The 18,982-nt window shown below is 31.0% G+C and overlaps 1 protein-coding gene across 2 annotated transcripts in view; it reads right to left on the reverse strand.

Annotated features, from left to right (window-relative positions):
* The window catches only part of LOC118196197 (uncharacterized), a 33,484-nt gene that overhangs the window by 325 nt on the left and 14,177 nt on the right, over positions 1 to 18,982 (reverse strand). For both annotated transcript variants that reach the window (XM_035367614.2, XM_035367613.2), the window contains exons 3-6: positions 18,118 to 18,157; positions 12,439 to 12,487; positions 8,960 to 9,159; positions 6,430 to 6,540 (exon numbers count right to left, since the gene is read on the reverse strand). In XM_035367614.2, the coding sequence (XP_035223505.1) occupies positions 6,430 to 6,540; positions 8,960 to 9,159; positions 12,439 to 12,487; positions 18,118 to 18,157 (400 nt within the window). The remainder of the gene's footprint in view (positions 1 to 6,429; positions 6,541 to 8,959; positions 9,160 to 12,438; positions 12,488 to 18,117; positions 18,158 to 18,982) is intronic.

Raw genomic sequence — 18,982 nt, forward strand, 5'->3', positions numbered from 1 at the left:
CTTTTTTTTTTAGTATCAAGAATCTGTATCATGCCTTTGATGCAGATTCTAAATTTCCCTATTTACATCATATGTTACTCCAAACTCTTATAAATATATAGAAGAAACCAATTCTTAAATATATAGAAGAAACCAATGATAAATACAAATCCAACCTCATTTATAAAAACAACTGATACATTCTAACACTTTATGACAAGATATCAATTATGCAGCAAAACTTGGATTTAATGCAAGAAATAAATGGTACTTTTTCAGGAGGGTTGGCAAGTTTTTGCCAAAGAAGTTAAAAGCAATATTTCCAACTAGTTTTCGTCATAATAGTGGTAGTAACTAGAACTCATAAAATAACTAAAGACTGGTCAAAATAAAATTTTAAAAATAAAACAAATTCAATATTTATTCCAAAGTTACATAACAGTAGTTAAAAATTATACATCCCCATTTAAATTCATCAGCAATCCTTTACTCCATAAAACAGTTTACAGCACAAGAACAATTTAGCTGCTGTTTCAAAACAAAGAACTTTTCATTTTATTGTGAATAAATGAAAAACTGGACAATATTCTTTCAAACCTAGCAGTACTTGTATGCAATACTATAGGTGTGGAAGTTCAAAATGTACAAATTTCATGACATACACAGGCCAAATTTTATATATTTACTGCATTTCAATCACAACTGATGATTAAAAGTAGATTATTTAACAGTTTTTAAAACTGGTATGTAAATTATAGAGGCGTCCATGTAAGACTTGCCATTATTGCCCACCAAGTTTGTCTTTCTTCTCTACTGTATGTGGTGAGAGTATTTATTTGGTTCCCTGATAAAAACCCACTGCATGAAAATGAACACAACAAAACGCCACAAAAATAACCACACTGTGATAAATGCCCACACCACACATACCCACTGTATATTATACTGTGTTTATTTTTATATTTGTGCTTTATGAGCTTGGCAAAATTATAGCTGAGATCTTGGTGCAAATTTAAAATCACTAAATCTAGTTGGGGACTGCTATAACAAATAAGTACCCCAAAAAATTATAATCAAATCACAATCTAGACCAGTGATGGTGAACCTATGGCACGGGTGCCACACTCGGCACGCACAGCCTCATCAGCCGGCATACGACTAAAATATTACTTCCTTATTCAATAATCACAATAAAATACTATGTTATTTAAATAAATCTGTTTTTGAACGTTTCACTTACTTATCACATAATGCACTGGCATAGGACCTAAGCCTAGATAAGAGATTTTCATATATCACCATAGAAATGATATATTTATTTATTAACCCAATTTATGACGTTTCAATTGTTTGGGCCAATCATATTACTTGTTACATGGCAAAGAATATGCCAAAGTTAAAGCAGCTAAATTTGTTAAACAAATTCAAATTTATTGCAGCCTGCTGGGGAGTTTTAATACTTTGATTGTTAAATAGATTTAAGTTTTCAGATCTAAGCATTTTGAGGTAATTTATGAATAATTTTAATTTAATACATTAAACAGAATGTACAAATATAATGTAAAAACATGCAATTTGATAATATAGCAAAACACGAAAGCTTAGTAGGGAAACCAAGCTTATTCAAAAACGACTCCAAAAAAATGCAAAATTAAATCTTGATAGTGGAAGATCATTTCAGGAGACCTGGACAGAATCATTTGGAGTTATTGAACACAATAGGAAAGCACCATGCATTCTGTGCAGGGAAAGTGTTGTATGTCATACATCTAGTGTTAGACAGCACTTTAACACCAACCACAAGATTTTTGCCGAACTTGATGAAGCTTAATGTAAGGCGTTTATTAAAGGGAAACTGAGGAATTATAATTACGAGAATGTTGTTTTTTGCAATTACCTTTCTAAAATAAACCATCTAACAACGGCCAGCTTTCAAATTTCAGTGTGCCTGTCAGAACAGGGTAAATCGCTCTCCGATGGAGATTTAATCAAAGAAGTCATGTTGTCTGGGAGAAATTCTCTTTTTATTCTCTTTTTTATAATTTTCCAAATAAGGACAAAATTAAACAACACATGGCTGAGATGCCACTTAGAAGAAATACTGTTAAATATTGACTCCTGCGGATGGCAAGTGATATTGGTCAGCAGCTCACCACTGACGTACACAAGGCAGGCTGCTACTCTATATGCTTTGGATGAAAGCACAGATATAAATAACCATGCAAGGCTAGCAATAGTTTTGCATTATGCTGTTAGTGATACAATGAGAGAAGAGCTGGTTAAATTAGCATATCTGCCCAAAAGAATACAAAGAATACATATTTATAATGCTTTGATGGAAGCTTTTTTGCAACAAGAAGACCAGGAAAGTAGTTTCAGTTACTAGTGATGGTGCGCCTTGCATGTTGGAAACAACATCTGGTTTCATATAGTTCTTTGTTAAAGAAGCAAAACATCCAGTTATTCAGTTTCGTTGTCTCATTCACCAAGAAGCTCTTTGTGCCAGGGACAGCTGCAAAATATTAGACAATGTTCTCAAAGATGTCACCAAAATGGCGAATTGGCTCGAGCTCTTAATTGTCGATAGTTCAAGCACAGTATAACACTTTGCCAATGTACATTAATGTTCGATGGTTGAGTAGAGGACGGGTTTTAGAGAGATTTGTAAGGTACTCGGATGAAATTAGGCTATTTTTGAATGAAAAAGGGCAGGACTATCCACAGGTCATTGATGTGGTCTGGCTTAACAATGTTATGTTTTTTTATAAATTTTACACAACACTTCAGTGTACCGAGCAAAAGCGTCAGAAAGGATGTTTTGCAATATAAAAACATCTGAAAGAAAACTGCATGTTTTTGAAAGAGATCTTGCAAGTAAGCTGAAATATTAAGACACAATAACACGCCGAATAAAAATTCTATTCAACCTGCACACAATCCTTCAAGTCATGAAGAAATCTACAAGGAATTTTCGAGCATCGTAGCAGCTGCAAAGGAGAATTTTAATGACAGATTTCTACAATTCCGTCAGATGGAAACAACCATGTATTTTCTTACTTCTCCAGATAAATCCAAGTTTGAAGAACTTGATCTTTCTTGCTTACAATGATCAGATCTTGAAAACCTAGAAATGGAGCTACTGGAATTTCAAAAAAGCTCTGCGTGGAAAAGAAAATTCTCTGATCTGCATGCAACACTTGAGAAGATGGAGTGTAAAGAGATCACACAGGGCAGAACAATTGATAGTTATGAAAATGAAATCCTTAAAGCGTGGAATTCTTTGCCAAATAAATTTAAATCAATGAAAATACTTTGTATGGATCACCTTATGGGTATGAACAGCTGTTTTCAGCTTTGAATTATATCAAATGCGACAAAAGAAACAGACTGACAGATAACCCGAGTGCTGCATGTGTTGTGCTCAAATTAAAGAAGTATGAGGCAAGGTTTGACGAATTATCAGTATGTATATAACAGCAAATATCCCATTAATTATGCAAAACTAATCTATTTCCTGTAATAAAAAGTTTTTTTGTATTGCTGAAAACTCTCTTCTTGTTTTTTCTCTTTAAATCTTAAAACAAGTGTGTGTTGTTTTGCTATAAATAAGTGGGTTTTGGTTGAATTTTGGGCATGTAGCCCTAAAAAGGTTTGCCACCACTGACCTAGACAAAAGTAGGGCGATCAAATATGAACGAGCCTTTATTGGCTGAGCACAGGGATGGATATTTGTATGTGTTTGGGCAGCTGAAAACATTAGGTGGAGTTGCTTAGAGTAAGGGAACCACAGCAGCTGGCTTGTCCTATGCATTATTTAGTAGCCCTTATGATGAGTAAGAAGACACAACCTATCTAACACATAATTATAAAGTTCCTCGTCCATGAAAACGTGACACTAGCCGAAATTTGTCACAGACTGCAAGTCCTGTTCAGGGAAGCTACCCTTTCATGTTCAAGTGTGAAGGTTTGGAGTAACGAATTCAAGCAAGGCCAAGAACATGCTGTGAATCAAGGTCATCCCCATAGTCCTCGCACCAGCAACTAATGAAAACATGAGCTTATTGAACAGGAATGTTGTAAAGCTCTTTAAATTTCGGAAAAAGATGGTATTAGCCATGAAAATGTTTAATCAGTCATCAGAAAGCAGTCGGGCTTCAGAAAATTCTTATCTCAATGCATTCCAAAGTTGATGAATTGTGATAAAAAAGTTGCAAAAGTTTGCATTTCTCAATTGTTCAAACTTATTTTGAAGAAGAAGAGTAAAATTTTTTTTGTATAAAATTATCTTCTGTGATGAGACATGGGTGCATCATTACACCCCCCAATCAGAGCACACACGCATGAAGTGCAGAAGGAAAGATGAAGGAAATGCTGTGAAAGCCAAAACTCAACTGTCTGCAGGAAAACTGATGACCTTGGATCAAGTTAGCTTCAGTAATGACGTAAAAGTTGAAATTGTCCCATCCACGAGGTGCTGATCTTCCACCACAATGCCAGGCCCCACACAGCAGAAACTGGTGAAAATATTCTGGAAAATGCTTGATCACCCACCTTATAGCCTAGACTTATCACCATGCAATGTTCACATGTTTGGACCCCTCAAAGAAGTACTTGGAGGCAAGAGATTTGAGACCAATGATTAAGTGGAAATATTTGTGGTGCAGTTGGTTAGATACCTGCTCAACTTCATTCTATCAGAACTCGATGAAAAAATTAACAAAATGTTGGGGAAAATGTATTATAAAAATAGGACATTATTTAGAATTATTTTATTTAAAATAATTTGTAGAAATATAGCAATTATAAAATTATTAAACACAGAATTAAAATTAAAGCAGCAGCACTTTTGAGAAGCTGTATGGAACATAAATTAAAGATCTTATATTTTACACAAACACAGTTGCAACAAAGTCATGTGAATGATACGCATGGCAGTGTAATAAAAAGTAATCAAAATGTGTTAGGAAGACTTCACTCAAGATGTTTCTAATGCTGATATTGTACAAAGGCTGTTCGCACACTTTTTAGACGATTTTCATTGAAATTTCAAATATATTTCACCTGAAATTATGTTTTAAATGTTCCATTTGATAACCCTTATTCTTCACTCTCCTTATGTACTGTAATTTCCAAGATGATAATAAAGCCTTTTATAGTATCGGAAGAGGTATTTTATCTCATTGCTCTTGAACAGACTTCCAAAATCTTAAGGAGGTTGTAGGTCAACGTTTGGACAACTTGTGTTTTTAAATGTCCAAAAGTGCAAAAATTCATTAGAGATAGATAAAAAAATTTAGTGAGGATATGAGTGAAGTATACGGTCTTGATATCCATTTCTTGTTCCATTTTTCAAGGCAATTAACAGCAGATTTTGATGGGTCACTGCTTGCATTATCTTGATGCAGTTCTACTGATTGGTCACACTGTGTGTAGAGAGAAGATATTTCATATTGAAAATTTGGTGTAAAATATGTGATAGTTGATCTTAAAAAAATTTCTCCACTCTCTTTATTTTAAATTTGCCATTACATGAAAAACCAGCAACAATCATAAATCCCTTAGAAAAAAACTTTCTTTAGATTCCTTGAACCATGTTTTAATATTTTTTTCTCTTCTTTGATGATAATAAATGGATCTCTTCTTATTGCAGTCATTTAGATACACCCAAGATTTCTCTTTGTGACAATAGTTTTCCATTTTTTTGTGGATAAATGTTTCTCATAAAAAATTCTGCAGCACATTCTGTGTTCAATGATATTTTATGGAGAAAGGCAAAGCACATTGTTTTTTCACTTTTTTAAGACTCAAATCAGCATTAACCACTTTGTTTGCAGGTGACACTCAGCAGTGTAATGATTTTGCATTTGTCCTTTGAATTGGTGGAATTTTCCTTTTAACATTCAAGATCTTACTTTTGTAACATTCAAAACATTTCATTTTTTCCTTGGATACTAAATTTTTAAATTTCCTTTGTTGCTGACATTACTACCCTAGGTTTAGATAGAAAAAAACCATGGCTTTCACCACTTTTTTTAATAACCAGATAAGAATAATTTTCTTGAGAAAGAACACAACATAGCTTTCCATTAATTGCTTCTTTAAAAGTGACATTTTGCACAAAAACAAAACTGTCAAGCAGCAGACAATAATTGATACTTTGAAAAATATAGTTACAGTTAAAAAAAAAATTCCAAGCAGAAGTTGGTTGGGTTTATATATATACAGGAAAGAAAAATTGTCCAAAAAATGTGCGAAGAGCCTCTGTACATAAAGTAATTAAAAAATATTCTTTGAGTTTTTATATTAGACAAGTTTTTTTTTCTAATTTTTTTTTTTTATGCAAAGAAAATTATACGGCTATTTTTTTCAAGAATAACTAATTATTTATTTTAAATAAAAAATCTGCAAATAGCCTAAGGGCAGATGATTAACTTTAAAAAAAAATTGTACCTGAGGATGAGCTAATTTTTCTGGATCATTCTTCCAACTGTCATCTGCAGTTATCGAAGTCTGTACAACAGAAGCTTCAAGCTCAACATTATTAGAAGCATCAGATGGAACCTATAAACAGAGAAAAGTAATAATAGTAATCAAACATAATTTTGGTAGTTATGTATTATCCCATAAACTGTGAAACTGTTGTCAAAGTGCAATTTTGGGCCAACTATGGATAAGCGTAACGTAACAATATACTCATAACATCTGTGCAGGGTTTGATGCAACTCTAATTGATCCTCAATAACCGACCTTTTGTTTTTATAAACAAGAATATAAATTAATCGTTCTTGCTGCATTTTGAAAGAAATGATTTGAATTTTGGATCAGCCTTCTACAGAACAGCAAGCAGCAGATTATTCAGTTATGTGACCCTCTATCATAAATAACATATTAATGGATATGATATGGTCACCTGAATATAGCTGATAAAATATTAATAAATTGGAACAATTACCTGCAGAAAGTTTATACTCATAGCATTCTAAACAGAACTTCAGGTGAAATCAAAGGTTCTAATAAAATAAGGTATGAAGTTTTAAATCCAGACCACTTGACCATCATCTTTTCTTTTTCTTTCTTTCTTTTCTTTCTCTCTTTCTTTTTTTAAGAGAAAGCTTTTACGAAAAGGGAGAAAGAATTAAGATATTCCTACTCTCAGAATCTATTTATTCTTTTTATATGCTGAATTCTTCATGCATGTGCAGTAGATATTTTTCCATAATAAAGCATGTGGAGGGTCCAGATTCTTAATTTCATTTTAGCACTAAATAAAACACCTCCATGTTGAAGAAGTACAATGGTTTATTAACATAAATTCTACATGGTCAGTAATTTGGGTTTGTAATCACCTACTCAGCTTACACCTCACACTAAAACATTTTATCACATATTTTAAACCTATTCAATGTTATATAACCCTTATCCCAACCTGGGGATTCATTTTTTTAAAATTATTTCTTGCTTTCATCATCATATAACTATCAACTCACAGCAGTTGACTCGTGCAGGAATGTTTGAAACAATTTTTGATTTAAGTAAATGAATACCAAACAGCATGGTAACATTTTATGCTGACATTATACTTGGCGATGATTACAAACTTAAGCATTCCGAAGTGTTAAGTGTGTTGACAAAGAGAAATTTAACAGAAATTTTTAAAAATAAATTTTGAAAATAATATTGATAGGCCATTTAATATTGTCTGAATTAAGAACAACTGAGCTGTTATTCTAGTAACTTTTTCATTTGAGGAGAAATTGAAAACAAAAGTGATTAAGCTGTACCCTCCGATGATACTTTCCCTCCTGCTAACCGGAATTTAACTTAATCCAAAAAGAGAGAAAACTTCTCTTCTTGTAATGACTCATTCCTGTATATTCTACCATGCAGAGTTAATGTGTGTAACCAATTTTTACAGTTGAGGGAATAATATATAAAATTTTACAAATGATACATAAGTAGTATATCTTGTTTAAGAAATTAACTATTTACAGTTATTTTTAAAATGCCTTATTAAATGGTTTACTTCACTGTTATTCTACGTTTTGCTACAGTTTTAGGAAATACAGGAAAATATATTTAAAAGAATATATAATAGCTGCCAACTTCAAAATATTAAAAAATGTGAAGTTTTCACACTGTGTGATGAGACTATTTAAAAGGAAGTCCAAACTGATTTTAATTCACTTTGTATAAACTATGTGTAATTCAATTCTGATGTAAATTATACTAATACTTAATTGAGAATCCTAGATCCATAATTGAGAATCCATGTCTAGAGAAGACATGGATATTTGTAAATGTACAGTGTCCCTGCAGCATGGGAGTACTCTAAATATGCGGCAAGCTGAAAGTCCTCTCCAGAGGTTGGTGGTAGGGAAACAGAGGCAAGATACTCTCGGACCAGTCTAGTTTAGTTTAGAATATTCTAAATTTTATATTCTTCGGCTAATTTCATTTTAAAATTTTGTTATACTTTTATACTAAGAAAATCTCGCAAAGTGAAGGAAAATTTTATTGATCAAAGTATTTTTAAATATAATGAAAATAAAATTAATAATCAAGGTATACAGTATTAGCATGTATAAACTTAGTAATGTACAATTAATAGCAATATTAAATATAAATTTTAAATATTGCTTGAATCTTCATATAAAAATCTACTGCTGTCTAGAGTAAATTAACAAAACTCAGATCAAATAAAATTTCATGACAAAAATTTAATAATAAAACAAAGATCAATAAAATGTAACAAAAAAGGGGGGGGGGAAGAATTCCGATGAAAAGAATTTTTTTAAAGATAAATAGAGATGAAGGAAAGGAATTTGCCTAAAGATTCATTAATTCAATAAATTTAATTTATTGTTTGAAACATTTTCCTTCACAAAGGCAAAAAATTAAAAACCAAGAGATGAGAGGTGATCTCCCAAGAGATGTGATGAAAAACCGAGAGAATTTGCAACTATAATACATGCATACTTACTTCATGTTTGGTTTTCCCCCACGATCGACTTGACTTGAAATCTTGTTGCACAAATGATGATGCATTTATGTCTTCTATCGCTTGAGCTCTCTTAACCTGTTGATCTATCGTCAATTCAACGATGGCTTCAGATACAGGTTTATCTTTACCACTCATGTCAGGTAGAAGACCTTTTTCCCTTAACAATGCATCTGCATTTGCTGCAAAAAATATTAGATTTTACATATTATTTTATGTTATATCCTAATTCTTCATCAGATGCTTGAACACAAAAAAGAATCTTCTAGAAATATTATTTTGCCTGTATTAATATCATATGTAACCAGTTAAAATTTTAATACAGTTGGTACCTTGGTATACATCATTAATTCATTCAAGATCTTTAGACTTGTATCAAACTGGATGCATACCAAACAAACTTTTCCAATAAAAAAATAAAGCAAAAATAAATAATTCACTGTGATAAAAAATTATATTGTTATTATTATAACACTATTATGCATTAAAAAACAAATGCATAGGGTGAAATACATACAGTACATAAATGCTTTTCTGTTATGCAAATCAAAAGCAATTTATCAATGTGATTTTAGATTTCTGATCTTTGATAATCAATTTCACCCCATTTGCAACTTTTCTCATATAAGGATTTATTTATTTTTAACTAACCAGTTCTTTTATGTTCATTAGCTTTATGGTCTCTCTACTTTTCCATTTTCCTGCCAGAATGCAAAACTTTAGTTTGCACATATTCAAAGAGGTAGAAAGAGACAGTATTTAAAGGAAGGTTTTAGGGCCCTATTCATGACATTTTTAAGCACAGCGTTAAGTGAGATTTACGGAATCACGTGGTACTCTGACGTCACAAGTAGTTAAATCACAAGTATTGGTATTCTCATCAAAGCTAGTGTTAAATTTCACCGTTAAATTGATGAGACGGCTGTTAAAGTAAGGACAGGTCTAACCCTTCGTGTTAAATAAACAGATGGTTATATTTCCGGCAATAAACATGGTGGAAGGTTTTGCGTCAGTTTTAGCTGAAGCGTATTTGGATGAAATTAGTCGAATTTCTCTGCATCGACAGCGAATTTTCCGTGATTGACAAAATTCAAATTAAGTTTTCCATGTTTCGAAAGCGCGACTCAGCATTGTTCTAACCTAGGTATTTTGACACAAAATCGGACTTTTCTGAAATGACATGCTAATTTTTTTGCATATTCCGATTCTATGACTCAATATGATCCCTAAATATTAAATTATGTAAAATTGGATGTGAAATTTATGGAGAAATTTAAAAATTTATCTACGACCCCCTTTTTTTCCCCCAGTTTGCAACAAAGAATTCTAATTTCTTGCAGGTATGCTTAGAAATACATCTGCTTTAAGATGGTAGTAAAAAATTTTATAGGTTATAATCTAAAATGGTTTTCGAAAAATTTATAAAAAATATTTTAAAATAAATCATAAAAATGGGCAAATTTTATTTGGAATGAACCTAAATCTTGAAATAATAAAGGAAGAATCAAATAAATTTAATAAAAAAATATATTAATAAATATATACAAGATTCAATAAACATGCAGGAGCTAAAATTTTGAGAGCTAATGTTTTAGAAACTACTCCTGCCATTTTACAAAAATTGGCAGATTGGCATAATTTGAGTCGCAGAATTGAAATATGGAAAAAAACTGGCATGCCATTTAAGAAAAAGTCCAATTGTGTGTCAAAATATGTACATTAGAACAATGCTATGTATAAATCTAATACATATCCTAATAATCTATACATAAGTCGCACTTTCAAGGCATGAAAAACGCAAGTTGAATTTTTTCAATCAGTCCAGTAGAACGGGAGATATAGAACTACCTTTTCCCCCCCACAGGGTACAAAGAAGAGAAATGCGGTTCAGTCGCAAAAATTCACCCAGAATTGAAAACCTATGTATAAGCTGACTTTAAAACTGCCTTGTAAATCCAACTGTACATTGCCAAAAGTACAAATAACTGGTAATTTAACTAAATCATATCTATCAGATGAGCTGAAGGTGAGTGGAAAATCCTCTTTCTCCATTCAAAAAATAAGGAAGAGTGTATTATAGAACAAAAGAGCACTTTTGATAGTAATGGTTTCTTTTCTTCAGTTTTTTCAACTTTTGCACTGCATTTAGCATTTTTGCAATAAGGTAAATTTTTATTAGGTTCTCAGTTACAACAACGATCCTGAAGCAATTATGAGACAATTAGATAATCTCCCCCCCTTAGCATAAATTTTTGCTTTATAATAAAAGATGCTTCAGAAACATATGACAAAAAATGGCACATTTTTCTGAAGTTATTTAAGTTAAAAGTTCAATTTTTGCTTAATACTAATACTCTGTGGCTGTTCTTCACTGTTCAGTAAACAAAAAACATAATCTATAAAAACGACCTGAGCAAATGTGAAAGTTCTTCAAATTTTTAAAAATTTTCCAAGTGATGAAATCAATTCAGAAGATGACTTTAAAGAGACAGATGTAAAAAGTACTCCTCTAGCCCATTCTGAGATTTCCATTTCTTGGTTCTCCATGCATTTACAGGAATGTCGAAGAAAATTTAGATATACAATTCTTCGAGCAACTTTCTGATGATTGTATTATAAATACTACTACTATGGTAGAAACTAATTTCTATGCTTCACAAACATATCATGCAAATAACTTATGTCCACATCCACACTGAAAAAACTAACAGCCCACAACAGCCACTGATTTTTTTCCCCCATTGGATAGCTGCAAGGTATTGCAAAAAACGTACAAGTGAAATGTCTCCTAAATAATCCATTGTAACCTTAGATTGTTAAATATTGGTTTTTAAATCTGAATTTTTAACTATACAGTTTCTCAAAATTAGACAGAGAATTTTATATAAAAAAGTAGTTTAAGCACTGAAGTTCTGTTAATAAAAAAATAAATTTACATGGTCCTCATATAGCAAATATTCTAACTAGTAAAATATTATGATTCAATAAATTAAAATACAAAAATGTTCCATACATTTACTTGCACACAAAGGTTTTCAAAAATGAATTTAGCATCTTATGATGCTTTTCCAACCAAATTTAGAAAGTGAAGAGTTTACAAAGTGAAGAATTTACAAAGTGAAGAGCAAAAGTTGCTCTTCTTAGCAATTAAATAAAATAGCATTTATCATTAAATTTTTAAATAGCAGCATGAAAATAGCAATTATGGATATCTATGCCAATTTTATATGTAAAGGTATGGTCTTTTCTTTTTTCCTTTCTTTTTTAAAACCTAACTTATTAAAGCGCGGCAAATTATAAATAACTGGAATTTTTGCTCAATTGAAGACATAAAAAGTTAAATTTTAGAAACTTTCCCAAAGCATGTAACTACTTTTATCAGCATTAAACATGTAACTATATGTAGAACTTATGAAGACAAAATTTCATTTAAACTAAAAAAAAAAAAAAAAAAAACTTACCAGCAGCTTTAAATGCTGCCTGCAGTTTGGCTTTAAGTGCATCTTCACTCTAAAATTAAAATATTAAAATTATATTTTTAATTTTATGAAATAACCAAAAACATATAATTTATAATAAAAAATATACTTATGAATAATTCTACTCGATTATTAAATTTCTTAAGAATAAATAGCAAAACTTTATACCTGGGACCCCTGGGTGACTATAAGTTATTTATCTAACCAAAATAAATCTCATTTGAAACTCAATGAAATGAAATACAAAATAAAAATTTTTAGGCACTTGCATTTTAGAGTGTATTATTATTTCAAAAAATTATTCATTACGTATGCACATGTTATTACAGACCTATTTAATGTTTTACTTAGATATCTATCTTGAAAATTTATAAATTTTATTTACATTCCCCCCCCTTGGTGAAAATTTTATGATGGACATTTTAAGAACGGCTTCAAAACAACTGCTTACTTTAATAATTTTGCAAAAAATTAATGTATTCTTAAGAAATTTTATCACATTTTCTTCCACTGTTAGAAATTCTCACAAAACCATATTTTAAAACTGATTTTAAGACAAAAAATACCATGATTTAACTATAAAAAACTACTGGAATTAGAATACAGGAAAAAAAAAAATACATATGAAATTGGCTACATTGCTTGTTAAAATTGAAGATTTGCTAAACACATAGTTGACAGAGTTTGGCACATTCTGAAAAATTTAAGACTTCAGCTAAGGTGATTGAACTAATATGTAAGTAGCCATTTTTATAACTATAATATTTATTTATTATTTCAATAATACAAGATTAAACACACAAAACAAAATAATAATCCTATACAATAATAATCGACGAATGACATAGTGTTTATTACATATATAAAATGCATAATCACATGTGGCATGTCTTCATTTCTAAGGTGCACTGGTACTTCTTTGTTAAACTGGCCACTGCAAAAATCTCTATTCTAACAATATTCTAAATTCGAATGTTAAAAATGCAATGACTAACAAAGTTTGCCAATTTCAGCAATTAAGTGTGGTTACTACTTAAAAAGGAAATATCAGTGCACATTTTTTGCTTAGATATATGTCGTTCCAAATCGGTGCATTTTACAAAATTTTAATCTTACTAAGAAAATCCACAGTTTTGGAATCACAGATTTCCTCCTGATTTCTGATTTAAACAGATATATGATTGTTGTTAATAAATAAGTCAATAACTTAAATGTATTTGCTACAGTACTGTAACACTATATTAATTTATTTGCTTTGAATTAAAATCTTTTTCCCTGTTGGCGACAATGAAATTAAACAGTGCACTCTTAGAATTTATCAACTATATAAAAGTAATACATTATAAATACAACTGTATCATGTACCATATATGACAATAAAATTTATGCATTTCTTGTCAAAAAAATCTTAACTGCCAGTCTAAATAACCATAGTATCATTTTCTATTACTATTATAGACAAATGCTCAATTATATGATATTTTTTAGATTATTATATGATTTTTATTTACTCTAATTCGTTAAAAATAATTTTAATTCCCCTGAATTCTGATAATTTTCTTTCCTCTGAAACTGATAGTTATATATAAATACTTAAAAAGAATATGGAACATCATAAACTTAATATTTACAACAGAACATGAAAGATAACAGACTATACAGTGATAACAATATGAAACTTACTCAGTTATAAAGCAAACATTATAACTGAGTAGTTTGAGAGAATGGAAGTGAATGACCTCGACGGGTTGGTCTGTAGTTGCAATCTCAATCCAGCTTAAACACTGATTTGGAATGCCCGATGGAAATCCGACTAAATACCCTAAAATGAACACATGACTGTTCACCACACTACAGGAGGTATGCTACGAAATACCTACAACTATACATACAAAATTAGTAGAAAGTTTTCTTTGAAGCATAGATGCTAGTAATGGTGAATGAAAGACCTATATTGTACTGACATCATTTGAAGCTTCATATAAAATATTTTTATTACCATTCAGTCATTACTTGTAACGCAGCGTAACTTAACCCTTTCTTCCTCTCCCTAAAATTTCACCGATATTAAATTCTTGTACCAAGAGTAAATAAACGATATAACTGTTGTAAATGAGATGTATTTTTTCCTTCACACCGATTTCTATTCCCATTCTTACCGAGTGTCAGATGCTTTCAATGTTGCATTTTCAATTTTCATAAAATGTTACCTTTAGTAATTTCAATCTCTGGGGATTAGCATATTTTGTTTCACAACAGTTTGGTAACATTTTTCAATTCTGATAAAGTGTATAAGGTCTATGCCTTCATTTTATAAATTTCAGGAACTCATAACAGACAAAGAACACATGGAAGATGATATATTTCAAACCAACAGACCAGTGCAGTCAAAAAATACAGAAGAAGCTATAATAGGTAGACATATTTGTAGACAATCACTTAATACATAATACTTACACAACTACACAAAAATAAAGTTTATTGCATATGAAAAAACAATAAAATATTAGCATTTACTTTATTATGTTAGGATTACCAATTTATATACAGTACAAAGTCCGAAATCTGGACTCAGCAACTTTTTTATTAGAAATTTTTTTGTATGTTTTATGCATATGCTATTTTTCACACACACAAAACATGGGAGTCATGATTCTTAATTTCACTTCGGCACTAAATAAAACACCTCCATACTGAAGAAACAATCCTTTATTAGCATATATCTGTATGATCAATAATTTGGCTTTGTAGTCGCCTTTTTGCTTGGCATACATCTCAAACGAAACATTCCCCACCGAAAAGTTGATTTTACACATTCTGAATAATTTTTATCCCTGACGAGTGACGAAAACCTGCAGAATCATTATTTATTATTTTTTGCTTTAATCAACGTATGAAAACCGACACGTTACCTTATGAATAACTAGCAGAGCAATGTCTAAATTATTAAAAAAAAATATTATTAATTGAGTGTCAAACAGCATGGTAATCTTTTATGCTGTTATTACACTTAATGATGATTTCAGACATCAGCTACTGTACTGCGAAGTTAGAGTGTGTTGGCGAGCAGAAATTTAACAGAAATTTCAAAAAATAGATTTTGTAAATGATACTTAGAGGCAAAAACATTACAGTTAGTGCTATCTGAACTGAAAAAAAAAACTCATTTCTTATTCAGATAAGCACAGGATTGGCACTACAGTTGGTGCAGCTGTGGAAGAATGTGCAGCACAGCTGGTGCTCCTAGATGGAAGAATTGACGGGATGCAAAATTTTTAGAATTTAAAGAAGCATCGAGCCCCCCCCCCACAAAATCTTTAGAATTTAGGGAAGATACTGGGATGGCATAATTTTTAGAACTTAGGAAGGCATTCAGCAACAGAATTTAGCACCTGCAAAGACTGCACCGGGTCTCAAAATGTGTAGCTGCAGCACTGGATAAGACTTAAGTATATGAGGAATTTATTTATTCAGGATTCAGTCTTAAACATGTGCAGAAAATAAGCATAGGTATAATAAATAAATAATATGATTCAGGCTTAACTTTGTCAGCATGCAACAGAAGCAAAACAAAATTTGGCTGAACATGTTTTTAGTCTTATGATATATTGCCAATAATATATAGCAGATGCTAGTTAAGCTATATAAAGACAATCTGAAGGTTTCCAGATATCGCACACAAAAAGCAAATTTTTCCAACTAATGGAATTTATGAAGAATATAAGTACAGTCGAAAGTCGTTAATTCGGACCTCAAAGCTAAAAACTTTCTGCGCATGCGTCGTGTTGACACATGCGCATAGGCGTTTACGCGTGCGTGTAAAACCTTTTACGACTGCGCATTTGCGTGTGCGCAAGTGCAGAATACGTTTTCGCGTGCGCGTTTTATGTATAATGGACGGTATAAGCTAAAATTATCTAATTATCTATTTCAGTTAATGTTGATGATTGCGTTGTTCCTTAATTTTCGAATTGGATCCGGCTTATTATTTTTTGCAGACTGTCAGAGCAATACTATAACAGTAAACTTGAACTGTCGATTATGTCAAATAGAATTTCCGATTCTGGAGCTCCCAAAGGATCGTACAAAATGAAAGTATGTTTCGATGTCCATCAAACAAAAAGTGGAATTGCTGAAAAAAATGGATAAAGATATGAAGAATGTGACAGAGAGGTTAGTGAAAACGAAAAAATTTCAATTGACAAGTTAGTCAGTATTCTCGGCACAGCAATTAACGGCACTTGAACAGCGGAACCTTGTAACTGAACAAGAAATTATGTCTGTTTATAGAATTAAAGAGAAAGTATTATCACATAAAACGAAGTAACTTAAACAACTTACATTGAAAGAAATGTTTAATAAAGTAAACAAATAAATATTAAGCTTTTTTTTTTGTAAATTTTGATACCCTTTAGATCATAATTGTTCTTTATTTCATAAATTACGGTTTCATATTTTTAATTTTAGAATTTCTGCATGCCATCTTACGCGATTTAAACTGATGATCTACAATCTGGAAAATTCGATAATCCGGAATCGCCGAAGTCCCGACGAGTCCGGATTAACGACTTTTGACTGTATTAGTTTTGCTCTTTATATGATTTAGAATTTCAGATTAGCATATATTGGTTTTACAAAAATTTGTTTTCTTGAATTTCAGTGTACATAATGTAAAGATCTATGGTTTTTTTAATTGTCCTTTTGGTACTATGTAATGTTTTATCCTTTTTTCCAAGTGTTTCGAAAATGCGTAGGGAAAATTCTAGTACATTTCAGATTCGAATTTTTGGTTTATATGAATTTTAGTCTTTAATAAAAATTTGATAAAATCTTTTGACAGTTTTCATCTCAAATAGATCAAAAGAATGAAACATATTAATCAACTTTTATGAAGCTTTAATTCATTTTCACCTGATGAGTCTTGAAGTAGAGTTTCAATAAAAGGAGATAAATTTTTATTTGTACAATTTTGTATATTTTCCCTTTCACTTTTTTATTTTTCGAGATTGTTCTATTATGAATTCTCTCTTTAATTAGTTTTGATAGTGTGTTAAACCTCTTATACATGATTGCAATTATTATACTATAGAGGAATTGCCTTGCTTTTATTCCAATTTACTAATTAATTTAGATGCTTTAAGTTTATGTATATATATTACAGAATAATTTTTATCTAAAATATAATTAAAATATTTTTGTGCAATATGCTGCTTTTTAAATTCAGTGAAAAATTCTAATTTTGCTCTTGATTTGACTTTGAATTTACCATGCGTCGAGGAGGACTTCAAAATTTTTGGAACAAACAAAAGGGTTTTCAGTGGAAGGAGATTGTATTTGGGTCTGATATAGCCTCCTCTTAATAAGGTTGCATCAAATTTAATTAAATTCCTCCTCTTTATTTTTTTCTACATTTGGTACATAGTTTTAAGTTTTAATTTCGCATTTTACCCTCCCCCCTTTTTTGTGTGTGTATTGATAGGATATTTTGAAATTTACTGGTTTTGAATTTCACTTTTTTGAGTCTGTGTAAAACAGGTTCTAAATTTCTCACTTTTTGTCTCTCTCTCTATATATACAATTATCACATGGCATTTATTTTATGATAATCTCTGTATATATATATACATATAAATGGATATCAATAAATTAAAACATATTTACCTCAAATTTTCCTTTGTCATTTCCTTTATGAGATTTTGACCTGTAAAAAGTTATTTAGAAACATATTAACACAAATATGCATTCTTAAAGTTAAATATATTTCAGCATAAATAAGTATGAATGTGCAAATAATTAACAAACACAAAAAGCAAGCTTTTTTAGCAGTGAATATTTAAGATTAAAATTAATTATTTCACGATAATGTACATAAATATAAGTAAGTGTCTAAGTAGGCAGCAATTTATTTTTGATTAAAAAAAAGGGGGGGAAGAATCACACAGATTTGACAAAATTAAGGCCATAGTTAGAGTTTTCAGTACCGCGGGGACAGCTACAGATTTTGTGCTCCCTCCTGTTTGCCAAGAATAGAAAACAATTCATTCTAAAATTTCATAATATCAGTTTGCAGCCTCTTAGATGTTGTGCCTGAGGACAGATGTCTCCCCTTGCTACGCCACTGATTAAAATCCTAGCATGAGAAGGAGGGGGGGGGAAGGCTGCACGATGCCTTTAAGAAAGCCACACTACACTCTGTGTATGCAAATTAATCCAAGATTTTGCCAAACATGACGAAAATTGTAGTATGTGGTCCAAAGCTATGTTAAAACATTTACATTCTCATTACAAGGATCACAATCTTGAGTTGCAGTCAGCGTTGCTAAAAATTTTTGAGCGAAAGTAGCAAGAAGAGAATCGCAACAAGTTCCAAGTGACATTAGAGATCATGTGATATTTTTGTGACGGCATAGGTATGTGAGCTCACATGACCTAAGACATCGTGACGAAGTCGGTCTCCATATGCCATTAAGTTATGATCTGCAATCTGATTCTTGCCGTCACCACCAAAAGAAAAAGGCCCTTGGCC

Source organism: Stegodyphus dumicola, chromosome 1 (assembly GCF_044657685.1).
Source record: "Stegodyphus dumicola isolate Sdum_Otavi_A_Nest chromosome 1, ASM4465768v1".
NCBI lineage: Eukaryota > Metazoa > Arthropoda > Arachnida > Araneae > Eresidae > Stegodyphus > Stegodyphus dumicola.